The 20,585-nt window shown below is 31.7% G+C and overlaps 3 protein-coding genes across 5 annotated transcripts in view; 1 reads left to right on the forward strand and 2 right to left on the reverse strand.

Moving 5' to 3' along the window:
* The first annotated feature begins 150 nt into the window (after nucleotides 1-150).
* Nucleotides 151-5,172, forward strand: RpL7 (ribosomal protein L7). The gene is made up of 7 exons (XM_089710523.1): nucleotides 151-222; nucleotides 842-986; nucleotides 2,087-2,206; nucleotides 3,088-3,177; nucleotides 3,667-3,810; nucleotides 4,397-4,546; nucleotides 5,011-5,172. Exons 2-7 carry the CDS (start codon nucleotides 846-848, stop codon nucleotides 5,149-5,151), a joined length of 786 nt encoding a protein of 261 aa, XP_089566649.1. The 5' UTR covers nucleotides 151-222; nucleotides 842-845; the 3' UTR covers nucleotides 5,152-5,172.
* Nucleotides 5,173-6,402: 1,230 nt separating this feature from the next.
* Nucleotides 6,403-9,068, reverse strand: LOC149477276 (uncharacterized). The gene is made up of 2 exons (XM_089711038.1): nucleotides 6,891-9,068; nucleotides 6,403-6,588 (listed from the first exon to the last, which is right to left on the reverse strand). The coding sequence occupies exons 1-2, from the start codon at nucleotides 8,994-8,996 to the stop codon at nucleotides 6,403-6,405; spliced, it is 2,292 nt and encodes a 763-aa protein (XP_089567164.1). The 5' UTR covers nucleotides 8,997-9,068.
* A 908-nt stretch (nucleotides 9,069-9,976) lies between these two features.
* TfAP-2 (transcription factor AP-2) overlaps nucleotides 9,977-20,585 on the reverse strand; it is a 57,511-nt gene continuing 46,902 nt past the window's right edge. For all 3 annotated transcript variants that reach the window (XM_089710795.1, XM_089710794.1, XM_089710793.1), the window contains 6 exons: nucleotides 19,491-19,545; nucleotides 17,955-18,141; nucleotides 13,972-14,090; nucleotides 12,651-12,793; nucleotides 11,928-12,095; nucleotides 9,977-11,463 (listed from right to left, as the gene is read on the reverse strand). In XM_089710795.1, the coding sequence (XP_089566921.1) occupies nucleotides 11,356-11,463; nucleotides 11,928-12,095; nucleotides 12,651-12,793; nucleotides 13,972-14,090; nucleotides 17,955-18,141; nucleotides 19,491-19,545 (780 nt within the window). In that variant the 3' untranslated portion in view covers nucleotides 9,977-11,355. The remainder of the gene's footprint in view (nucleotides 11,464-11,927; nucleotides 12,096-12,650; nucleotides 12,794-13,971; nucleotides 14,091-17,954; nucleotides 18,142-19,490; nucleotides 19,546-20,585) is intronic.

Consider the following 20,585-nt stretch of genomic DNA (forward strand, 5'->3'; position numbering starts at 1 on the left):
ATTTCTTCTCATTTAATTATATATTTTTTACAAAATTTCGCTTTTTTATGCAATATTTAAATGAATGTCTTGAATTTTGAAATTATCAAAAATATTTCTCATCTGTGATATTAACAAACTTTGCCATATACAAAAATAAAAATGGCGAATACCGGAAATCTTTGTTCTCTGTCGTTCTTTTTAGAATTTGACACACGTGCCGCGTGGAGTTTTGCCCCGCAGGTGCTTGAATTTTATTTAAAATACCATAAAAATAGTGTTAATTTGTTGATTTATTATTGCTTAATAAGATAATATTAGTATTGTTTCTTAAAAAATCTTATTTTTGTGGGAAGTGTTAGTTTTAATAGTGGTGGTACCAATGGATGCTTGATCAACTCTGCTTTAGTCACATTTTATATTTGTTATTTTTGTTTTTATATTAAGTAAATATAAGTATTTTCTCGCTTTCTTATTATTAGTATTGTTTTTATTCATTTTTCTTTATATTTACGCCACTTATAACCTAAAAACATGCGGGTCGATGTTGCTGATTTTGTTTACTTATATCTTCCCTTATTTATCCCTTAAATTTAGTGCAAAACAAACGTTTTAACGCGTCTTTACCTTATAAAGTTTATACATAAACTTCTACAAAAAGATGTAACAAATATTTTGACAACAACATAACCTCTACTTTTCCGATTCACGAGCGAGCCATAAGTAAACTAATCCAATCCACTGGTATTCAACTTCCTTGACGACGATGGTTTTAAGATACGTTAAAACTGCCTTTGAAAGTAATAATCAAGTCACTATACAAACTAATAAACTAATATAGGTACCTATAAAATAATTTCAGCACAATGGTCGCGACTACAGACAAGAAACCCGCTGAGAAGAAGGTGGTGAAGGGTAAAGAGGACAGCAAGAAGCTGCCCGCAGTCCCTGAGTCAGTCCTTAAGCACCGCAAGCGCAGGGAAGCACTCAAAACCCGCAGACTACAGGTAAAATTCAAACAAATATCTTATTTCTAATGTATAAGGATTGATCTTGTGTTGTTTTTCTTGTATATAGAATGTTAAATTGGTGATAAGAATGTCTGAATTTTAAATTTGTTTGGTAATTTTTAGAAAAGTAAAAGTGATACATGTGTTATGCTTTTTATCGGCAATGAATTGCTTGTCTACCTACTTTATTTTTGATATTGTGCAAATCTTGCTACACTTGGTTGGTCTTTTGTTTACATGTTAAAAAAAGTATTTGATTTAACAAGTATAGTTTTTATAGTTAATTTAATTTAATAAATTACCAACCTATTTCACAAATTACTGTATAACACTTGCAAATTAAGCATAAATTGATTTATTATTAAATAAGAATATTCAAAAGTTATAATTTAAACACATCTTGACACTAATCACAAATAATGGGAATAATATACAGTGTAAACTCTATATAACGACACTCCATTTAACGTCAAACTCCGTATAACGTCAAGATTTCTCGACTTTGGTTGGTTTATATTGTTGTCTATACAATAATACACTCCATATAGCATCACGCTCACTCTAATTAACGACCACAATAAGACATTACAACTAGGAACTAGGACTAGGAAGTACTGACTAAGTTGCCGAAATCAATGAAAATGTAGTTGTTTACATTCTTTTTTACTGACATACCGAAGATTCTCAGAAATGCAGTCGTAGAAAAATAAAGAAAAAATTCTGCATACCGAAGAAGATGGACGATCTGCCAAAAAATTGAAGAAACCTCAATATCAAGCGATGGTAACATGGTTTCATAGGCAATGTCAAAATAATATTCCTGTCTCGGGACCAATCATGCAATTTTCTTTTTCTCTCCATTTAACGACCACTCTATATAACGTCGAAAAATGCACGGTCCCTTAAGTGACGTTATATAGAGTTTACACTGTAATTAGAAAACTCAAGAGAAGGGATAAAATGATGATTCCACATATAAAGGCATAGTTCATCTGACTAAAGATGCTGTTAATTTAATTTACTGATTACAATTAAATAAATGTAGTTTATAATTTAATGTCTCTGTACCAATTTGTCAAACAGTACAATAATTCTAGGTGACCCTTAAAAGACGTTCAGCCGCCGTCAAGAAAAGGAAAGAAATCTTCAAGAGGGCAGAGCAGTATGTCAAAGAATACAGAATCAAGGAGCGTGATGAGATCAGGCTAGCCAGACAAGTAAGGTTTATTATTATACTAGCTTTCCGCCCGCGGCTTCGCCCGCGTTTTCAAAGAAAAACCCGCGTAGTTCCCATTCTCATGGAATTTCCGGATTAAAACCTATCCTATGTGTTAATCCAAGTTACGCTCTATATGTGTGCTTAATTTCATTGTAATCGGTTCAGTAGTATTCGCGTGAAAGAGTAACAAACACACACATACATATCCATCCTCACAAACTTTCGCATTTATAATATTATTAGTAGGGTAGGATTATTATTTTTAAGATTTTGAACAATTTTGTAGGTCATGGTTATCCAAAATAAAGGAAAATGCTCATTTCAATTAATAATGACAATAATATGGAAAACTGGAATGATTATTCTTAAAAAGCCTAGTTTGTAAAAATTTGTATACACAGCTTAATTAGAAACTTAAATCTTATCCAGATTTATTAAATCAAACAAGTGAAACCAAGATTTACAAGTGTGTAATTTTTATTGTATGCTATTTATCCCATAAAAAAAAGAGGACAAATCCACTTAAATTATCTGTTTAAAATTCCCAAGGATTTTTTCCTTGAAGCATTTGAGCATTAAATTCGTTCTTACCTGGTATTTGGGAAATTGAATGTTTCTATTTTACATAATGCATGTGAAAGGAGTCACATGTCCCCTAGTGGGGTAAGAGGCAAGTGCATTATGCATACGTCTGTTTCACTGATCGATTTTTATATAGTGACAAGTAGGTGATCAGCCTTCTGTGTCCTGCCAGACCGATATATTTATTTTGTCTCCACCGGGAATCGAACCCAGGATCTCTCGGTTTTACGCCAATGATAGTACAAAGGAGGTGCTTGAATACATGTGAACCTTTTACTAATTTTCTGTGTTTCGTAGGCACGCAACCGCGGCAACTACTATGTTCCCGGAGAGGCTAAACTCGCATTCGTCATCCGTATCCGTGGTATCAACCAGGTTTCGCCCAAGGTATGTATCATATACGTATATGTTATATATCATATATTATGTTCTCATAAAAATCTTTTAAAAAGATTTCTAACATATCATCCAATTATTTAAAACTTGCTCCAAATAACAGAGATTTTGTGTTAAGTTTTCAAACTGCTTATACCTATAATATAACCTTGTAACAAAAAATTAAAGGCTAGAACTAGTGATTCTAATCAACAATTGAACAGTTTTAATAGGGCTTGTAGATCGAATTGAAAAAAATATGCCAGTTTATTTTGATTTGCTCAATATTGTTTTTACATTTAGACGTAATTTTAAATCTTTGTGATAAACATAAAAACGAAAAGTATGTTTATATTAATTTTGAATATTCTAATATTATAGTGACAATGTGAATTAATTTTTTTTACATTTAAATTGTAGTAAATTTAAGTTAAATGTACCTATTTCCATGTCTACAAAAATAAATACTTAAGTTTCAATCTGCTAATCACTTACCATCAGGTACGCAAAGTCCTGCAGCTGTTCAGACTGCGTCAGATCAACAACGGTGTGTTTGTCAAACTGAACAAGGCCACCGTCAACATGCTCAGGATCGCGGAGCCCTACATCACGTGGGGTTACCCCAACTTGAAGAGTGTGCGCGAGGTGAGACTTTGATATTTGTGTTAATCTTAATATATATAAATCTCGTCTCACAATGTTTGTCCTCAATGGACTCCGATTATAATAAAATTCGCACACCATGTGCAGTTCGATCCAACTTGAGAGGTAGAATAGGTTTTATCCCGGAAATCCCACGGGAAAGGGAACTATGCGGGGTTTTCTCTGAAAACGCGGGCGAAGCCGCGGGCGGAAAGCTAGTGTAATAAAAATAATAAATATTAAAGTATGTGTTCTGAAGATTCAAAAGTGCTTTGAAAAAATGTCTAGTTTGAATAAATGAACTTTTGCAATAAATTTTAACACAACCAGAGTTAAAAGTAAAGTGATTTATTTTTGATCAATAATTATGGAACATTTTGTAAAATTAATAAATTTTTGGTCAGTGATTCTAATCAAAAATTTCAAATCATATTCTTAAAATACATATTGTATTATGTACATATAGAATTAGAAAATGACTTAAAAGAGAGTTTTCTGTTAATTTTGTTTAATTCTAGTCTCTCTTTGATTACAAAACATAAAAAGTGTTTTTTTTCTTATTCTCCTAATAAACAAACAAAACTTGCAGTTGATCTACAAGCGCGGTTTCGCCAAAGTGAAGGGCCAGCGAGTGGCCATCACGTCCAACAAGATTGTTGAGGCCAAGCTCGGCAAGAGCAACATCATCTGTGTTGAGGATCTCATCCACGAGATCTTCACTGTTGGTGATAAGTTCAAGGTGAGATGGTTTTTTTAATCATTTAAAAATTTAAAGTAATGTAATAAAAGTGAAAAGTTTTTTGGTGATTTTGCAAAAATTTGCTACTTTTCTTAAGTTAAATAATTTAAGTTAAATAATCACATTATAAGTGGGCTGAAAATTTTTCTTTTAGATCATTATTATTGTATCTTTTGTTATATAAAGCCAGGTTCTTTTGTTGCAATAATTGTTTACTCTTATTCAAACGAAGCATCCCAATAATTAAATAAATTTCATTACAAATGATTTTATTCATGTTGGTTTTGCAAACACTGACCCAAGATAGAAAATATCCTGACTCCTAAATAGCATAGCTTTTTGTTGGTGAAATTGATTTTTATATTCCGCTTAGCACTTGAAGATTATCCCCTACCAAATTACAAAGTTTATTGTATATTCTCTTTATAATATTGAAATCTAATATTCTATATATTTAATTTCAGTACGCCAGCAACTTCCTGTGGCCCTTCAAGCTAAACAACCCGACGGGAGGTTGGCGCAAAAAGACCATCCATTATGTGGACGGAGGTGACTTTGGTAACCGCGAGGACAAGATCAATGAGTTGTTGAGGAGGATGGTTTAAATATATATAGATATACATTTACTGGCTGTTTTATTTTTATAACTCCTTAGTTATTAGGACACGTCATACTCCTTGATAAATTAGTATATTTAGAATTGCTCAATTCGAACCAATAGTTCCTGATTTGCACATCTTAATAGTTCTTGAATGTGCACACAAAAGCACGAAAAAAAGGGTGTTAAGATGTGTAAAGATGTTGTGCTTCAATAGTTAATACAAGCGTTATTTCGTACAAACAAAAAAAGATCCCATCTTTAAGTTAAACTATCAGCTAATGCCGTTTCGCGTCAAACAAGGATACATTTAAACCATTAGCCGAAAATAATTAGCAACTTAACCGGCTAAATTCAATCTCGCTTCCAATTCAGTTAATGTATTCTAAAAAATAAATAAATACCTAGTAAAAGGGTAAAATGCAAGGCAAGTGATGTATTGTGGACTGTGGTGCAGCTAGTATCCATCTTGTATCTTATTTTGAAAATTGAAATACAATCATTTTTTAGTTATTCAACTAGACTGCTTTAAAATCGTCAAAATGCAGAAAAATAATAGGTAACCATCGGTCGGAAAGCAGTTTCTACAGAGAATGCATTACTTATGTCTGGGGTTAGGAGACAAGATAAATACATATTACATAGGCCTCTTTTTACCGCAGAAAAACATCTTATTCCGATACAACTATCTATTGAATGAAGATTGAATCACTCTGAAATTTATAAATTCCGAAAGATAGAGGCTCTAGGTATAGAAAAGATGCATTGTATGACGATTACTGTTTATTTTAAGCAAAGTCGCTGGCGGAAAGCTAATATTCTATATATTATATGAAAATAAAACCCGTTTCGCGTTGTCACGGCATCACGTGTGAACAGCTGAACCGATTTCGATAATTCTTTTTTTATTGTATTAGTTGAAGTACGAGGATGCTTCTTATGTAGAGAAAACGTAAATATGTCCAAGGGGGAGACCGGGGCGGACCGCTAGTGTTAAATATTGTATGAATGTATGACCTACATCAAGTAAATCTAAACTTATTCAATAGCACCCCGCGGTTTTTACCAGCAAATAAAATATTAATCTAGGATAAAAAATATATTACTCCAGCAACACAGACAACAGCTGTCTGTCAGTGAACGTTCCGTTAAAATCGGTCCAGCCGTTCCTGAGAGTAGCCGGAACAAACAGACCGACTACATACATCCTTAGGCTAAATCGGTTATTTCAATATTAAAAACAGACACACCAATCTTATTATTGGTATAGAATACCTATAGATAAACCATATTTGTATTTTGTAGGATAGGCAAGAGTTAAATAAAACACATAAGAAATTGGTAAATTTGCTATAATATTTCTTTGAAAAGTATGATGTAAATCGAAAAATTCTTCAGCAGCGTTTCCTTTGACTAGACAATCCTTAACAGCTCTTTGCAGTGTCTGAAAAATATACAAAAATATTTAGAACCTAAGATTTACATTCTTGAAGAAAAATTAGGCAAGTGTGAACAAAAATGTATCGTTAATCGTTATATTATATTTGTTTAAGAATATTACAGTCAATTGAAGGGCAGTCCTAAATATTCGTATTATTTTACGCGAGCATAAAGCTGTTGCGGTCAAACTGATATTACCGATTTACAAAAAACTGGAAATAACATTTTCAAGATTTGTAATATTATAGGAGAACTCAATCACTTAAATAGCAGTACAAAAAATCAACAATAAATGAATAAACCAACCTCAACTACTGAGTATAATGACCAGTTCACAACCATCTTTTGTGGTGATCCCAAAAAACCATTCCCGACCAAGTTTGCCATAAAATTACGAATATCAAGCGCTACTTTCGCATTTGTACTCGTTACTTTTAATACAGGTCGAGAAAAACCATCATTTAATATTTCTATGTCAGCTTTTTCGTTGTTTACATAAAATTGGAGGGTACTTTGAGATTTCAAAAAATCTTCGTTTGATATGAGTTCTTTTATGTATTCACATTTTCTTTTATCAAAAATATTTCCTATATTATATTCTTTAAATATCTGCTTGTAATCATTTGGTAATTTGACATAAAACACCCACTCATTCATATTAATTTTTATAGGATTTTTTAAAATACTAAATATAGTACCAAATTGATTATTGACTGTTTTTAAAATCAAGTCTTCTAGCTCACTCCCATTGTCCTTCAAATAAATATGTTTTGGAATTTTTCTAGTTTTTATAAAATATTCAGAAGTTAGTGGAATATATTTTTCATGCAAACATGTCCATAAGTTTTGTTTTTCATCTAAAACACCTGGTATTCTTGTAACAAGTTGCAAGTTAATAAAAAAATTTTTCCTCAAGTCCAAATATTTAGTTTTCAATGTTACTACAATATCTATTTTTTTAAGTTCTTCCAGAATCTTCACTGTAGTTGTTTTTAAAATATTTTCATTTGTTAATAATGTAATATGTATCCTGAGATCGCCAAATAAATTTGAGAGGATTTCTTTGAAGTTTTGTTGTAGGTGTGAAGTTGTAATATTTATCAAGAAGTTGTAAGAGTCTTTATAAAATATATCTTTAGGGTCATCGATAAATATTAAAACATTGTCGGAGTTTAAAATATCTTCATAATCATCAAAAACAGTAACATCATAGTGGATAATAGTATCCATCAGATCTTGTTTATTTGACAATGCTAGAGTAGTTATATGATTCTTTTCTTCATTAATTTCCTTAAAAAGTTCTTGCATTTTATTAACTTCATGAACTATCCTTTCTAAATAGTGTGTATTGTTTAATAAAAGTTCTGCCGAACAATATTCTTCATTGGTTATAGGTTTTAAATATGTAGATTCATCATCAATTGAAAATATATAAATAAAGTTTGTATAAGTAGTGCAAACTATTTGGTCATTGCATTTAACAAAATCCTTAACTTGTTTTACAAATAATTGTTTAAAAGAAATACTGTTTTCATATACATTATCCGCTTTCCACATAGAAGAACCATCGGAATATAAGATACAATCGTTTATTTCAAGAAATTTATCTATACAACTGTTCATATGTACAACATTATGTGATTTTTCTGTATTTAAGTTTAATTTAATAAATGTACCAGATGAAAGAGCAATTAATACTTGAGGATGGTTCCGATTCAAAATTTTTACATCACTTATTTCAGTTGGACATACAAAGAGTTTGATTAAAGTGATTTCATTATTATTGTGGTAAGTAATTAAGCAACCAAACATTGTTCTTTTGTCAAAAGAAATTATTATTAAATAGTGGTCCTTCCAAACACTATCTTGGCATTTAAAAATTTCCTTTAAAGTATCAAATTCTTGTAGAGACAGCGCATGTAGGTAAAGCAGACATTTTGTGCTATCTAATGTATTTTGTACAGAAATCTCTTGTTTTCTAGTTAGTTGAAAGTCTACATTCATTTTATATGAACATATGTAATAAATTCCATTTTCTTGTTTGATACAAATCACATCACTGCCAATGTTTTTCATTGTTATTATGTTTTGGTCTCTCGGAGAAAAGGAACTTTTAAGTCTTTTTGTAGCAGAATGTTTAAATTTTAAAGATATTAAATGCACATTCCCACTGTGATCTAAGCAAAGAAGGTAGTTATCTATAAGCAAAGATTCTCTGATTTGAAACTCGGGAATTATTATCTTGGCTGCATCTTCGAAATTAAAGTGTTCGTGGATAAATATTTGGTATTTGTTCCATAAACATAACATAGAATTGGATGCATTGTAAATTATATTCAAGCTACCGGTCAATTTGTGTCGATATTTAAAACACTTTTTGTTCACTTCTTCATCATCACTTATATCAATCATTATCACTTAATTGTAAGTACAAAATGTAGATGATTATCGCAAAAAAAAATAAATACTTTGAAACTAAAAGAAAGACAACAAAATAGCCGCGGCTTTTTTTCAAATTTGGAAATGTCATTTTTCTCAGATGTCAATGACATTTCGATTTGACAGATTTGCTTATAATTGCCATTTCATAGCATGTCGTATGCAACCAGCAGAATCAGCCGTTTAATTAAAAGCCTAACTTCTTATTCACCGCCCGCTTTCCATCGTATTTAATTGATTAAGGAACAATACTTTCTTTTAGTCTTTGAAATAGAAGAGGAAATAACCGACGATTTTATTCTACTATAATATTATGTAAAAGAATGAAAGGTTCTTGGGGGTTAGACAAAACCATCGTATACTGTTTTATTATAGTTCAATAGGTTTAGCCAGCCCTTTCGATGGAAGCTTCCAATCAACTTATTCTTTCTATCATTTAATATTTTCGTATTCCATCCATTTCACACAAATTAAAAAAAAAAATTAACGATAGATGTGTTGCAGGGAAATGTCGAATTCAGAGATCTCAAAAATAACGGCAAATGTCGAATAATTGTTTATTTTACTTTTGAGTTTTTAGTAAAATGGTTCGTGGTTTATTATAGTTAGTTGTGTTTGGCTACAAAATCAAACAAGCGTTTCATACTTTTCTTTTATTTAAATCTGTTTTTTCTTATCATACATATTTACATAAAACAGTTTTACAATAACTTAGAAGATATGAATACAAAAATAAACGTTAAATTAACATTACATTTCTTTAAATTCTTGGCACACGATTTCTGTTACAATACTGTTATGTTTATAACGATTGTTAGACATTAGCTAAATTTTCACATATGTAGTTCCATGTCACAATAAACCGGCTACTCACGTACCTGCAGCAGGGGCAATATTGGAATTGCAACCTAAATTGGCTCCTTAAATGTGATGTGAATAGGCAAGCATGTGTGTATTCCAATATTGCCCCTGTTGCAGGTACGCGAGTAGCCAACTTTATGAACTTTTTTTGTCATTTACGAAAAGATTATGTGACCGCATATATGGACTGGCACTTATTACTTCAAGTCAAAATTACAAGCTGTTTTATTGAATATTAAAAATATAAACTAAGAAAAAATCACAAGTATACATATTATTTATTCACCTTCCATACAACGCCTGAATATTTTATTAAGTCCACACAGACGGGTAAAGTGACGTAAAGCAATACTAACTCCCATGCAAGAAAGAGACAGAGCTATATATGATGTCAAGCGCCATCACTTTCTTACACTGGAATTAGTGCTGCTTTAAGACATCACGGTAAGATTTGGTAAAACGACTTTTTTTTGCTGTGTGTGGACCCAACATTAAATCATAAGTTTGACCAAGGACATAGCAAGAATCTACGTAATATACTGAGGTAGGAAGTGCAATCAAAGTTATTTCGAATATTTTGAATTAATTAAATGGGGTGCAAAAACAAATTTTACCTTAATATTTTAAGTTAAAATTGTGAAATGTCTTTAATTATTATAATAAATACATAATAAACACTTATCAATTGAAAATCTATTTAGACTCGCATTAAAAACTAATTGGCACACGTTCACAAAGAATCTAGCAAAACTATGTCTAATTACAAATTATTAACTAAGGAGGTTCGACTTTAAATTATAACTGACTGAAAAAAATCTTATACTGTATTAATTTTTCATCTTACTTCAATTATTTACAACCTTGATATGTGTGTCTTATTGCGCTGGCTCATTGTTATTAAAAATACTATTTCTTTGAAGAGAATACAAAACGGGCAATATCATAAACGCTTAAATTTATAACTAATTTATTTTATCTATATTTACAAAATTCTCACAATCTTGAGTATTTATATAATTGCACTTTATTTGTAAGTATGCGGTTTTGCTATAAACGCAAGTTTTAAATGTTATAAATGCATGTTACTCCGACTATACCTAAAAAAATCAGAATTTAAGTAACAAAACCTCGAGAAAAGATGTTTTAAGTACTCACAGAATTTATAAAATATACATGAGCAAAAGTTTTAGCTGTAAGTTTATAAAATAAAACATTGTAGAATTTGTACGCAAGAAGTCGGTTAACAAACCAAATTCATATTTATACAAATCGAGTGTTAAAAAAAAAAAAACAACTTGCAACGGCAGTGACAATTTTTTTTCATTCCATAGACTATGAATAATCGACCACGGAAGTAGTAAGAACAACGCGACGTAGTTCATAAAACTTCCGTAGCATATTTGACATTTACTTTGACAAATAAAATGTTGCCAGTCAAATAAAATGTTCAAGTCGTTGTTCGCATTATCTGCTACTTCTTGATGTCGGGGTCCATTTTTGTCTTGTCTAACGATGAGGACACCATTCCGCTTTGTGGGTACAATTTGTCTAAATGCTTCAGGGATTCGTTTAAAAAGTTCTGTAACAAGGAAATTATTTTTATTAGTACAACGACAGTAAATTTCTTATATTATATGAAATTCTTGAGATTACTTACATACGACATATCTATTATAAAGCTGAAGAGTTTGTTTATTTGTTTGAACGCGCTAATCTCAGGAACTACTTGGTCCGATTTGCAAAATTCTTTCGGTGTTAGATAGTCCATTTATCGAGAAGGCTATTGGCTATATATCATCACGCTAAGACCAACAGGAGCGGAGCCACACGGGTAAAACCATGAAGCGCAGTTAGTATTTTATAAACTACAGTTGTAGTATTTTATAAACTACAGTTATAGGGAGTTCGACGAAGGACAATAAGGACCGGTTTCACAACTTTAATTTAAAATTATAGCCCATTTTTACATTGATTTGACTTAAATTGTATTTGCAAATATCAAATGCTATCTTCTTGCCATAACAAAAAAAAAAAATTACATACCTGTATAGCAGTAAGCGCGGCGACTATAGCGGGCCCGCCGAAGCCGTGCGAGATGAGCGAGAAGTGCGTGAGGTGGCGCTGTATGGCCGGCTCCAGCAGGTGCGGCGGCCGCGTGTTGCACAGCGGCGAGCGGTCCTGGTTCAGCAGGTCCATCACTTCTTTGACCACCTGGTGACAAACGAATTATTTGATGCATTTTTTTATAGAGATACGTGAAATAGATTTATCAGGTCCATCTTTTTTGACGTTTTTTTATGGTTGATTCATTATTTATGGAAGTTGATAAAGAAAATGATGATTTATTGTGTAATTAACTATTCGCTCCAGTTTTATAAATTATAAGTAGATTCCATGTTAAAAGTAAGAAGTAAATCACCTATTTCTATCTATTCTATATTATCTATCAACATTCAACCTATTTCTAAATTCTGCTAAGAGCGCTATTCAATTCATAAAATATGATCACGTGTTCGACGAAACGCAGTTTTGTCCACTGTTGCCACACAAAATGACATAATCCAGAGCGCTTTGCATTCTACACTTTAAAGAAGTGGGACTGGCGGTTTGAAATAACAGAAGAAGTTTGAACTGGCCAGTTAGATTAAATTTTTAAATTCTAAAATAAAAAAAAGCAAGAAACAGAACTGGCTAGTAAGAAATCGTTTTTTTGTAAATAGTACTGGCTGGTTAGAATTCGTTTTTTTTTCTCGTTTCCCCGCTCACCTGTTTAGTAGCCTGCAGCAGGTCGCGTCGGCGTCGCGCGTCGTGCTCCGCGTACTGCCGCGCGAGGTACTCCGCGAGCGCACGGGCTGGGAACTCCGTCTCGCACACGTAGCCGAAGTCGCGCGCTAGGTGCACTGCTTCAGCTGGGGGAAATTAAAATGGTTTAGATGTTTTGAGGAATAAGCACAGTATTACAATATTATTTATAAGTTAGTAGTTTACATTGAGATATACATATGGAGACGACACCGCCTACATCACTTATGTTCCGCTCAACCTGTGCGCTCAACATACGCCATATGGCGTATCTGCACGCTCATTTTTTATTTGTTTTAAAGTAAACGCATCAAATATGTTTTCGTGTGTGTTACGATATTGCACAAATAATACAAATAATACGGAAAAGTGCAAAGGAATAACTTTCATCGGTAAGTACCTAACTAAATAATAATTTTTAAAACTTAGTTAGAGCAAAAAAATGGCGCACAGATTTTGTTCGTGGTGTCTCCTCCATACGTAGTACATAATATTATCTCAATGGTAGTTTATCAATAATATAATAGTTTAAAAAAACTAAAAAACACGCTTTTCATAGAAAACCGAACTAAAAAATAGAAAATTTTATCAAATTATTGTATTGTCATCAGTCCTCAATAAATCTACAAAGTTTGAACGAAATCTGGCCGTTTAAAGTGGGTCAAAATCGCGCCCAAAGAAGTCGGTTACAAACATACAGGTGAAGCTAATATAAAGCGTGTAAAAATTACGTAGCCGAAGTCGCGTTAGGTGCACTGCTTCGGCTGAGAGGAAATGATGGAAAATTTGTTGATTATTATGCATGTTTTGGGGACTAAGCACATTTGACATTGCACACTTATTATCATACTATGTTTACCAGGGGAATAAGCCCAGTGTACAGTAGTTATATTGATTATCAAAAACTATTTTAAATGCGTGTTAACAGAAAAACACATGAATGTGGAGAAGGGAAGAAAATCTAGGTAGTTGAGATCAGCCGAGGGGGTCGCGGAAGAATTCCAACAAATACCCGCGGCCCCATCATTAAAGCGGCTCGACGGAACACAGTGGGGTTTTAGTCGCTAAGAATCCGACATAACCCACGGCTCCTTCCCCGGGGGCCGTGGGTATCTTTGGAAGATTTCCCCACTATAAAAAAACAAAAAAAAGGTAGTTGAAATCACGCGCTAGTAACAGTGCAGTGGCATTTTTATAAGCAGCAGTTTTAAAGAAAACGTTATCTCTATATTCTATTCAAACTAATTTAAAAGAGATATGGGTAATAAAAAAAAAATCAACTTACCTTCTACAAGTGAAGTGAGTAATGTGACATTAGCGGCTTTCCGTCTCCCCGCTGGCAGGTTCAAACCAATTTTTTCTAATTTCTCCCTTAATAATCGACCACCATTTTTGCTTTTAGCCCTGAAATAAAAAATACATTAAATTATTAACTTAAGGGCATTAGAATAATATTAAAAAAATAGCTGGTATTCGTAGCGTCATTCGCGTAGACGTAGTAATAAGTAATATCTACAGTTCATAAAATATGATCACGTGTTTCAGCGTGAAAGACTAACAAACATACATCCATACAATATATTCTGACAAAATATTGTTTTTACTACAGATAAGAATGTCAATGTTTTAGCGGGAAAATCATTCCGCACATAATTATTTTGACAAATGTGATTAATGAACTTGAATAACTTCGACATGTTTATGTAAAGTTGTTTTTAAAATGCAAATGTTTATAAATTAATGATGATGATTTTATAGTTACTACAGATATAATATCATTTTATTATATTCAAGAACCATCCATCATAACTTTATTACGTCAATGAAATCAATATTTTTTTAAATGTAGATTTATATTTTTTACGACAGAGCACACGAAATTATTGACGTATAGAGCAGCTACCGCCCACAAGATTGAACCACAGATAACCTATCTATTACCGCCAAAATGATTGACGTGTAGAAAGCGGTCTAAACGTTGCCCTTTAAATAAATACCCTAAGTACACGCAGTAAAGTGTAAATTGGATTAACGATGTTTTCTTTTTAAATTTATGTAATGTTGCCAGTACGTAACACGCTACTGAATTAATAAAAATAAGTTGGGCTCATTAATAAAATTGTTTTTGGTTGGCCTTATCAAGGTATCTACTATCTAGGAATGTGTGTTTGATATTTTGAATTTTGATTGAATATTTAAACTTTAGTTTTGGTATGATTGATTGTGGAATTAACTAAACTTTAAAATTTCTTATTGTTGTTTTATAAGTAATTCGGTTGCATCAGATGTTTGACATACATCCGTTATAACCAAATGAAAGATATTTAAAGTAATGGACACACCCAAAATTTTTGATATTTTAAATGTGATATGAAATTTATGTGTCGTAACTTGTAAGAATAATAGTTGCTTCATAAAAAATAACGCTCAGAATACTGTATATAATTTGTTTCAAACACATTTCTCATATCTTATTTATATGCAAATTATATTTGAATACTTCAAAATCGTCAGGCCGATGCGTAATCTGATATTAATTGAAATAAAAATTGAGTCTTACTACGTAATTGTTAACTATCGACCCAGTAAAATAATTGCTACCTACTAGATAATGAAAACTATGTATGTGCTATTATTTCAAATCGCTTACAATTTTGATTAAAACAAGCTATGATTATAACCGTTATATTTCAGTGTACACTTTTTTAAACGTTGTTCAATCAACGCGTTAATGTTGCCAGTATATAAATTAACTATGACTAAAAGTGTCGTTCAATTTTAAATTGGCCCTATTTATGTGTAAATTATTTTTTCAGTTTCTATTTTTTAGGAAATTATCGGACTTGTAAATTTCTCTACGCGGTAAAGTTTATTTGCTTCAAATATAGTAATAAATTACCCCACTTACAACGTATTTAGCTCGCAATACTAATCATTACTGCCATTAATTTGAACAAGTTTAATTTTCGCGCCATTAGTAATTACATCGAGATCCAATTGGATACATTTACACTTTAGTACGTAATTATAAAATTTGTTCGTTCAGCGCGTGCTGCTTTTTATCGTCCGATCGCTAATATACCGCCAAACTGTCTGGTCATGATAGGGTTGCCAAAACAGAAATTTACTTAAAAAAATATTAGATTATGTAGTATGAACATTGTTATTTCAAAATTTGATTGGTTTAAAACCAAGAAGACTTTATATGTATTATGAATCTTCGTGGTTACTAAAGTTTTTAGCGGTTTAATTTTATTTAAGAACAACTTGAAAAGTGCTTCCAAATTGAAATTTATTAAATTCGTATAAAAGACAATTCGGCGAATGGGAATAAAACGACTTGCTTTACAGATAAGGATCAATATGCAATAAACATAATATTACCTACTTATAGATTTTGGGATGAAGGGTATCAATATCATCTATTTCAGTGCTGATAGATAAGACTTAGTATTTTTTAGGACAGCAAGATGATCATCTTGATAAATGTGATGTTATTTAATACATGGAATGTGGCAACCCTAAGCAATATTTAAGATATCCAATTATTCCTGAAAAGGCACACGTAATGAATGTATGAAGTCATTTTAAACGTATACGATTGGTCGAATTTGCCGAAAATTGGTGTTATTTTGATTATTTTTTTGTTATCAAATGGAATCGAATTAATTTGGTTAATTTACGTACAATTTATGTTAAGGAGATAATATATTATACATGAAACTTTTTAGTCTCGGCATCGCAAATCAAAATTCTTTGTTGTGAATGTATTGACTACAATGTAAAGAAAATGTAGCATTTCCAGGTAGATATTTAATCATTACGTAAAAGAAGTCGGGTGATCCAATTAGTTTATAATAATATCATCATTATAACTTTAAAGGATCTTTACCGCCACCTTAATAGCCTCAATTCTATAAAAGCAACGTCTCTAACTTTATTTTTAATTGTATTATTTTAACACTCAAACATTTTTTGAATATTGTAACTTGTAAGTACTTAAAAATGTATTTGCAAAAAGATGGTGTACAATATGTATTTGAGAAAAAAAAAGTTAGATATCGTTCTATTCAATTAATCAGAATAATATAAGTAGTTTCTTCACTAGTTGCACATATCCATAGAATTAATTTTTCATACATGCATATTTGACTTAGAAATTCGGCCATCGACAAAAGGGAGATTCAAGCACAGATCTAACGAGACAGGCAGTTATTTGATTCGAATTTAGAATCAATGTAAAACTAAATCGAATGAATCGACATATCGCTGGCTAATAGGCATCAAATATCGATATAAAGCATCGAGTACACAGATGTCCGATTAAAGAGATTATCAATCAATATACGGATATTTGATTTCGATAATTATGATCGAAAAGATACCGTTCGTTCTTGCATTGTACCAGTTTTATTATTGTTTTGTGTGGAGCTTTCATGTTTCATCTGTCTTAATCTCTTTTATGCTATTTCTTTTGGATTAAATTGAGGCTCTTTCAAGTGTAAAGTATGATGAATTCTATATTATTGATGTTCCGAAATCTCAATAACTTTGTTCGTTAATATTTTACTATTTTAACTGTTGGCTTCGTTTAATTATCGTTGTATCAATGTGTCTTATTTATCAACTAAAACTTTTACTGGCTCGTGCTCGTAAAAAATGTGTAAAGTATTTGATTTGCCTACATAAGACCACAGACAAAAAATATCTGACCGCTAACCGGCGTTCGAAATTAAACGATGTCTAGCCGCAAACTGTAGCAGTGTTGCAAGCGCAAAAAAAATTACGTGATGTAAATAACCCGGTAGTGCGGTGTGGGGTTGAATCATTGTGTAGTCTGTGATAACTGTACATGCTTATTTGTGGTGTAGACGGTGTAGTGGATACCGAACATATTTTCTTCATGGTATATTTGCTTAAATTATATCGATTGTAGGAAGCTATATTCTTTAGGTCACTGCAAAGTGCAAATATGCTGCAGGTATATTGTTCAAATTGTGTACTATTCAAATCATTGTAAAATAAGTACGATACGTCTAATAAAGCAAATTTCTCCAGTTAAACAATGTTATTTACTTATCGGAAGCATTCGACCATTTTGTTTGTTTATTTCTTCTGAACTGCACACCGGAAAGCAACAGTAGGCTAACTTACACTTATTTCCCTTTTCAATACTCATACAACATTCATTCAATAAACACATACATAAACATCTTCACAAGCTTAAACGTTTATAATATTAGCAAGATAAGAAGTAAGATATATTACCTTCTCAAAACCCCTCCCAGTAGGGACGCATTCAGACACTCTGGCGGTGACAGCCTCCTCTGCACCTCCGCGACTGTCACCTTGTATTTACTGGTCGAGGAGAGGAGGGACAGCCTCCCGGGCACCGAGCAGAACACGTCGTTTGGTGCACATGAACCGGAGGACAGACCGTCTCTGCCTTTCATAGCTGGTGGGAAGAGAAGTATTTTAGTATCGTGTATGTCTTCTCGAATGTTCAGTGGAGTTATTACTCATTTGATATCGTTTGACAGTGTTTGGTTTTATAGAAATGAGAAAATCTATAGAATTCTGCACTGGAAGACGACGGCAACATGTAATCTCGATGTAAAGCGTTCGAAACCTCAAGATAAATAGTAATAATATAAAGAATGTATATCGTCTCTAAATTCCAAAAATTTATACTGATTGAGTACCTATTTCTTTATTCGTCCATATAATACAAAACGAAAAGAGAGCTAAACATAATTTTACATGCACTGTAGGGGGCTTAGCACCTCACTTGCATGATTTTCATTGAATATAATATACTTAATATCCTTACAGTAAGTAGCACTAAATTGCTCAATGCTCATTGAAATAAAAAAATCCGGGTGATTATCGAGTCCCTGGTGTAAAACTAACAATGGCGCTCTAACAATTCAGCCACGCCCCAAACATGCACACAGCGTGATTGCTATTCTCATTGTAATAACGCGTATGGCAACCCTAATACAATAAACATTACTGTATCATTACCTCAGCACCATGCTGGCTGTTTAACACGTTTAAAAAAAAAAAGAATTAGCTTTTTTTGTAGAATAAAAATCATTAGCGGCCAATTATTTTGTCGATGGCCAGAGTTGAATGCAACGTTTTTCGGCGGCAAATTGATTTGTTGCCGTTTCTTTATGCTTCGGAATTTGAAAGAAATTCGCAAGAATTTTTTACGTTTAACGGTATCCTATGAATAATTTTAATTAGTAGCTTTTAGTAGTTTTTTATGTGATTACAATTTCTATTCATTATTCGATAAGCTAAACTAAATTTTATATTTTATTTAGGAAACAAAAGAAAAAAATACAACCAAAAACGAAATTAGATATAAAAGCCGTACCACAATTTGCAACTGAAATGAGACTCATCAATCGATAAATAGACAAGAAAAAAGTAGCATCTCATTTCCGTATCCGCATTCGATCGATCCAATTTTATCGATTATTCGCTTGTCCGATCTAAAAAAATCGACACACGTTTCCGATTCGATGTACTGCCTAATTACTGTTTTATCATTGAAACCATCTTAAGTAAAGTATTTGATAAGTTAATAACGTGTGTTATATAGCGGTATTTAAATTACATTTATTATTGAGAGAAAAATACTTGGAAGATTTTTTAATGAGCAACATATTTGCAATATTGATTGATATAAATTCAGAAACTAAACATGGTAGTGGGGTTATATTTGAAAGAAAATATTTTTAATCTGTAGTAGGTATAGAATGGTAGTTTTTTTAATTCTTTTTGATAAGCACTTACTTTTTAATAATGGTAGATCTGTCATAAAACCACTTGTGTCGTCCATTCCCGCATTCTGTGAAAAAAAAACATAGTCAAATTGTAAAATATTATGAAAAGTATTAAAAAAAAAATAAACATTATGATACCAGAAAAAAGACTGTATAAAAATAATATGTAAGTAAATATCGTATAGGAAGCTAATCATAGCAAAAAAATAGCACGGAATTCTTTGGAACATTCCCGTAACGTTAAGGGAGGTCTAATTTACTTAGCTTATTAAATTCTTTAGCGAATATATTTGTGTAGACTATAGACGATGGAAGGGTATTTTTTTCGTATTTATCTAATGCTCTTATGAAACCGTTCAGAAATCGACAGTTTATGGTTTTTTTTTTATAAAATCAGTTTAGATATTTAAAACATAGTAATTATTATAAATTATTATTAGAAATTTCCTTCATGTGTCTGTGGCATGAAAGCATACAGCAGAAATTTTCTTTAAAATAACCTAGCTAATAAAACGAATACATTTTTTACTAAAGCTACATTACATGCTATTACTTAAAATTAGATTAAGAGATGTAAATTCCTTCAACTTTTATTTCTATAAAAACTAGGAAACTTTTTCTATCTTTAATTAATCCCTATAAATAATTCAACCCTCACAACTTTAGGTACCAAAAAGAATAACTTTCACAACAGACAAGACATTTTTTATCAAGATTTTGTCCTGATTACCATAAATATTGATGCTATACGTGTTTTAAATACCAAGTACACATTTGTACACCTGTAGAGGTGTAATAACACACAGGCTTGTCATTTATAAGAAATAATTTATGGGATTGTGACTCCATTACACTGTAATCACATGTAATTATATAAATTGATTAGGTTAAGTCCGCCATGATAGTATACAGGATGCTCTTAAGTGGGTGATTATGTTTTGCTAAAATGTAAGGTGAATGTCATTTGCATTCAGGTTTCTGTATCACCTTTTAGGCATATTGAAATTCTGCTTTCGTAAGTTAATAATCAGGGTTTAAAAAAAATCATTGGATTATGATGCTGTTAAAATGTGTAGATTAGATAATTCGGAAATTTCTTCGATAT

This window comes from Colias philodice, chromosome 25 (genome assembly GCF_061535455.1).
Source record: "Colias philodice isolate Cphi_HAF_F1 chromosome 25, ilColPhil1 Martin Lab GWU primary, whole genome shotgun sequence".
NCBI lineage: Eukaryota > Metazoa > Arthropoda > Insecta > Lepidoptera > Pieridae > Colias > Colias philodice.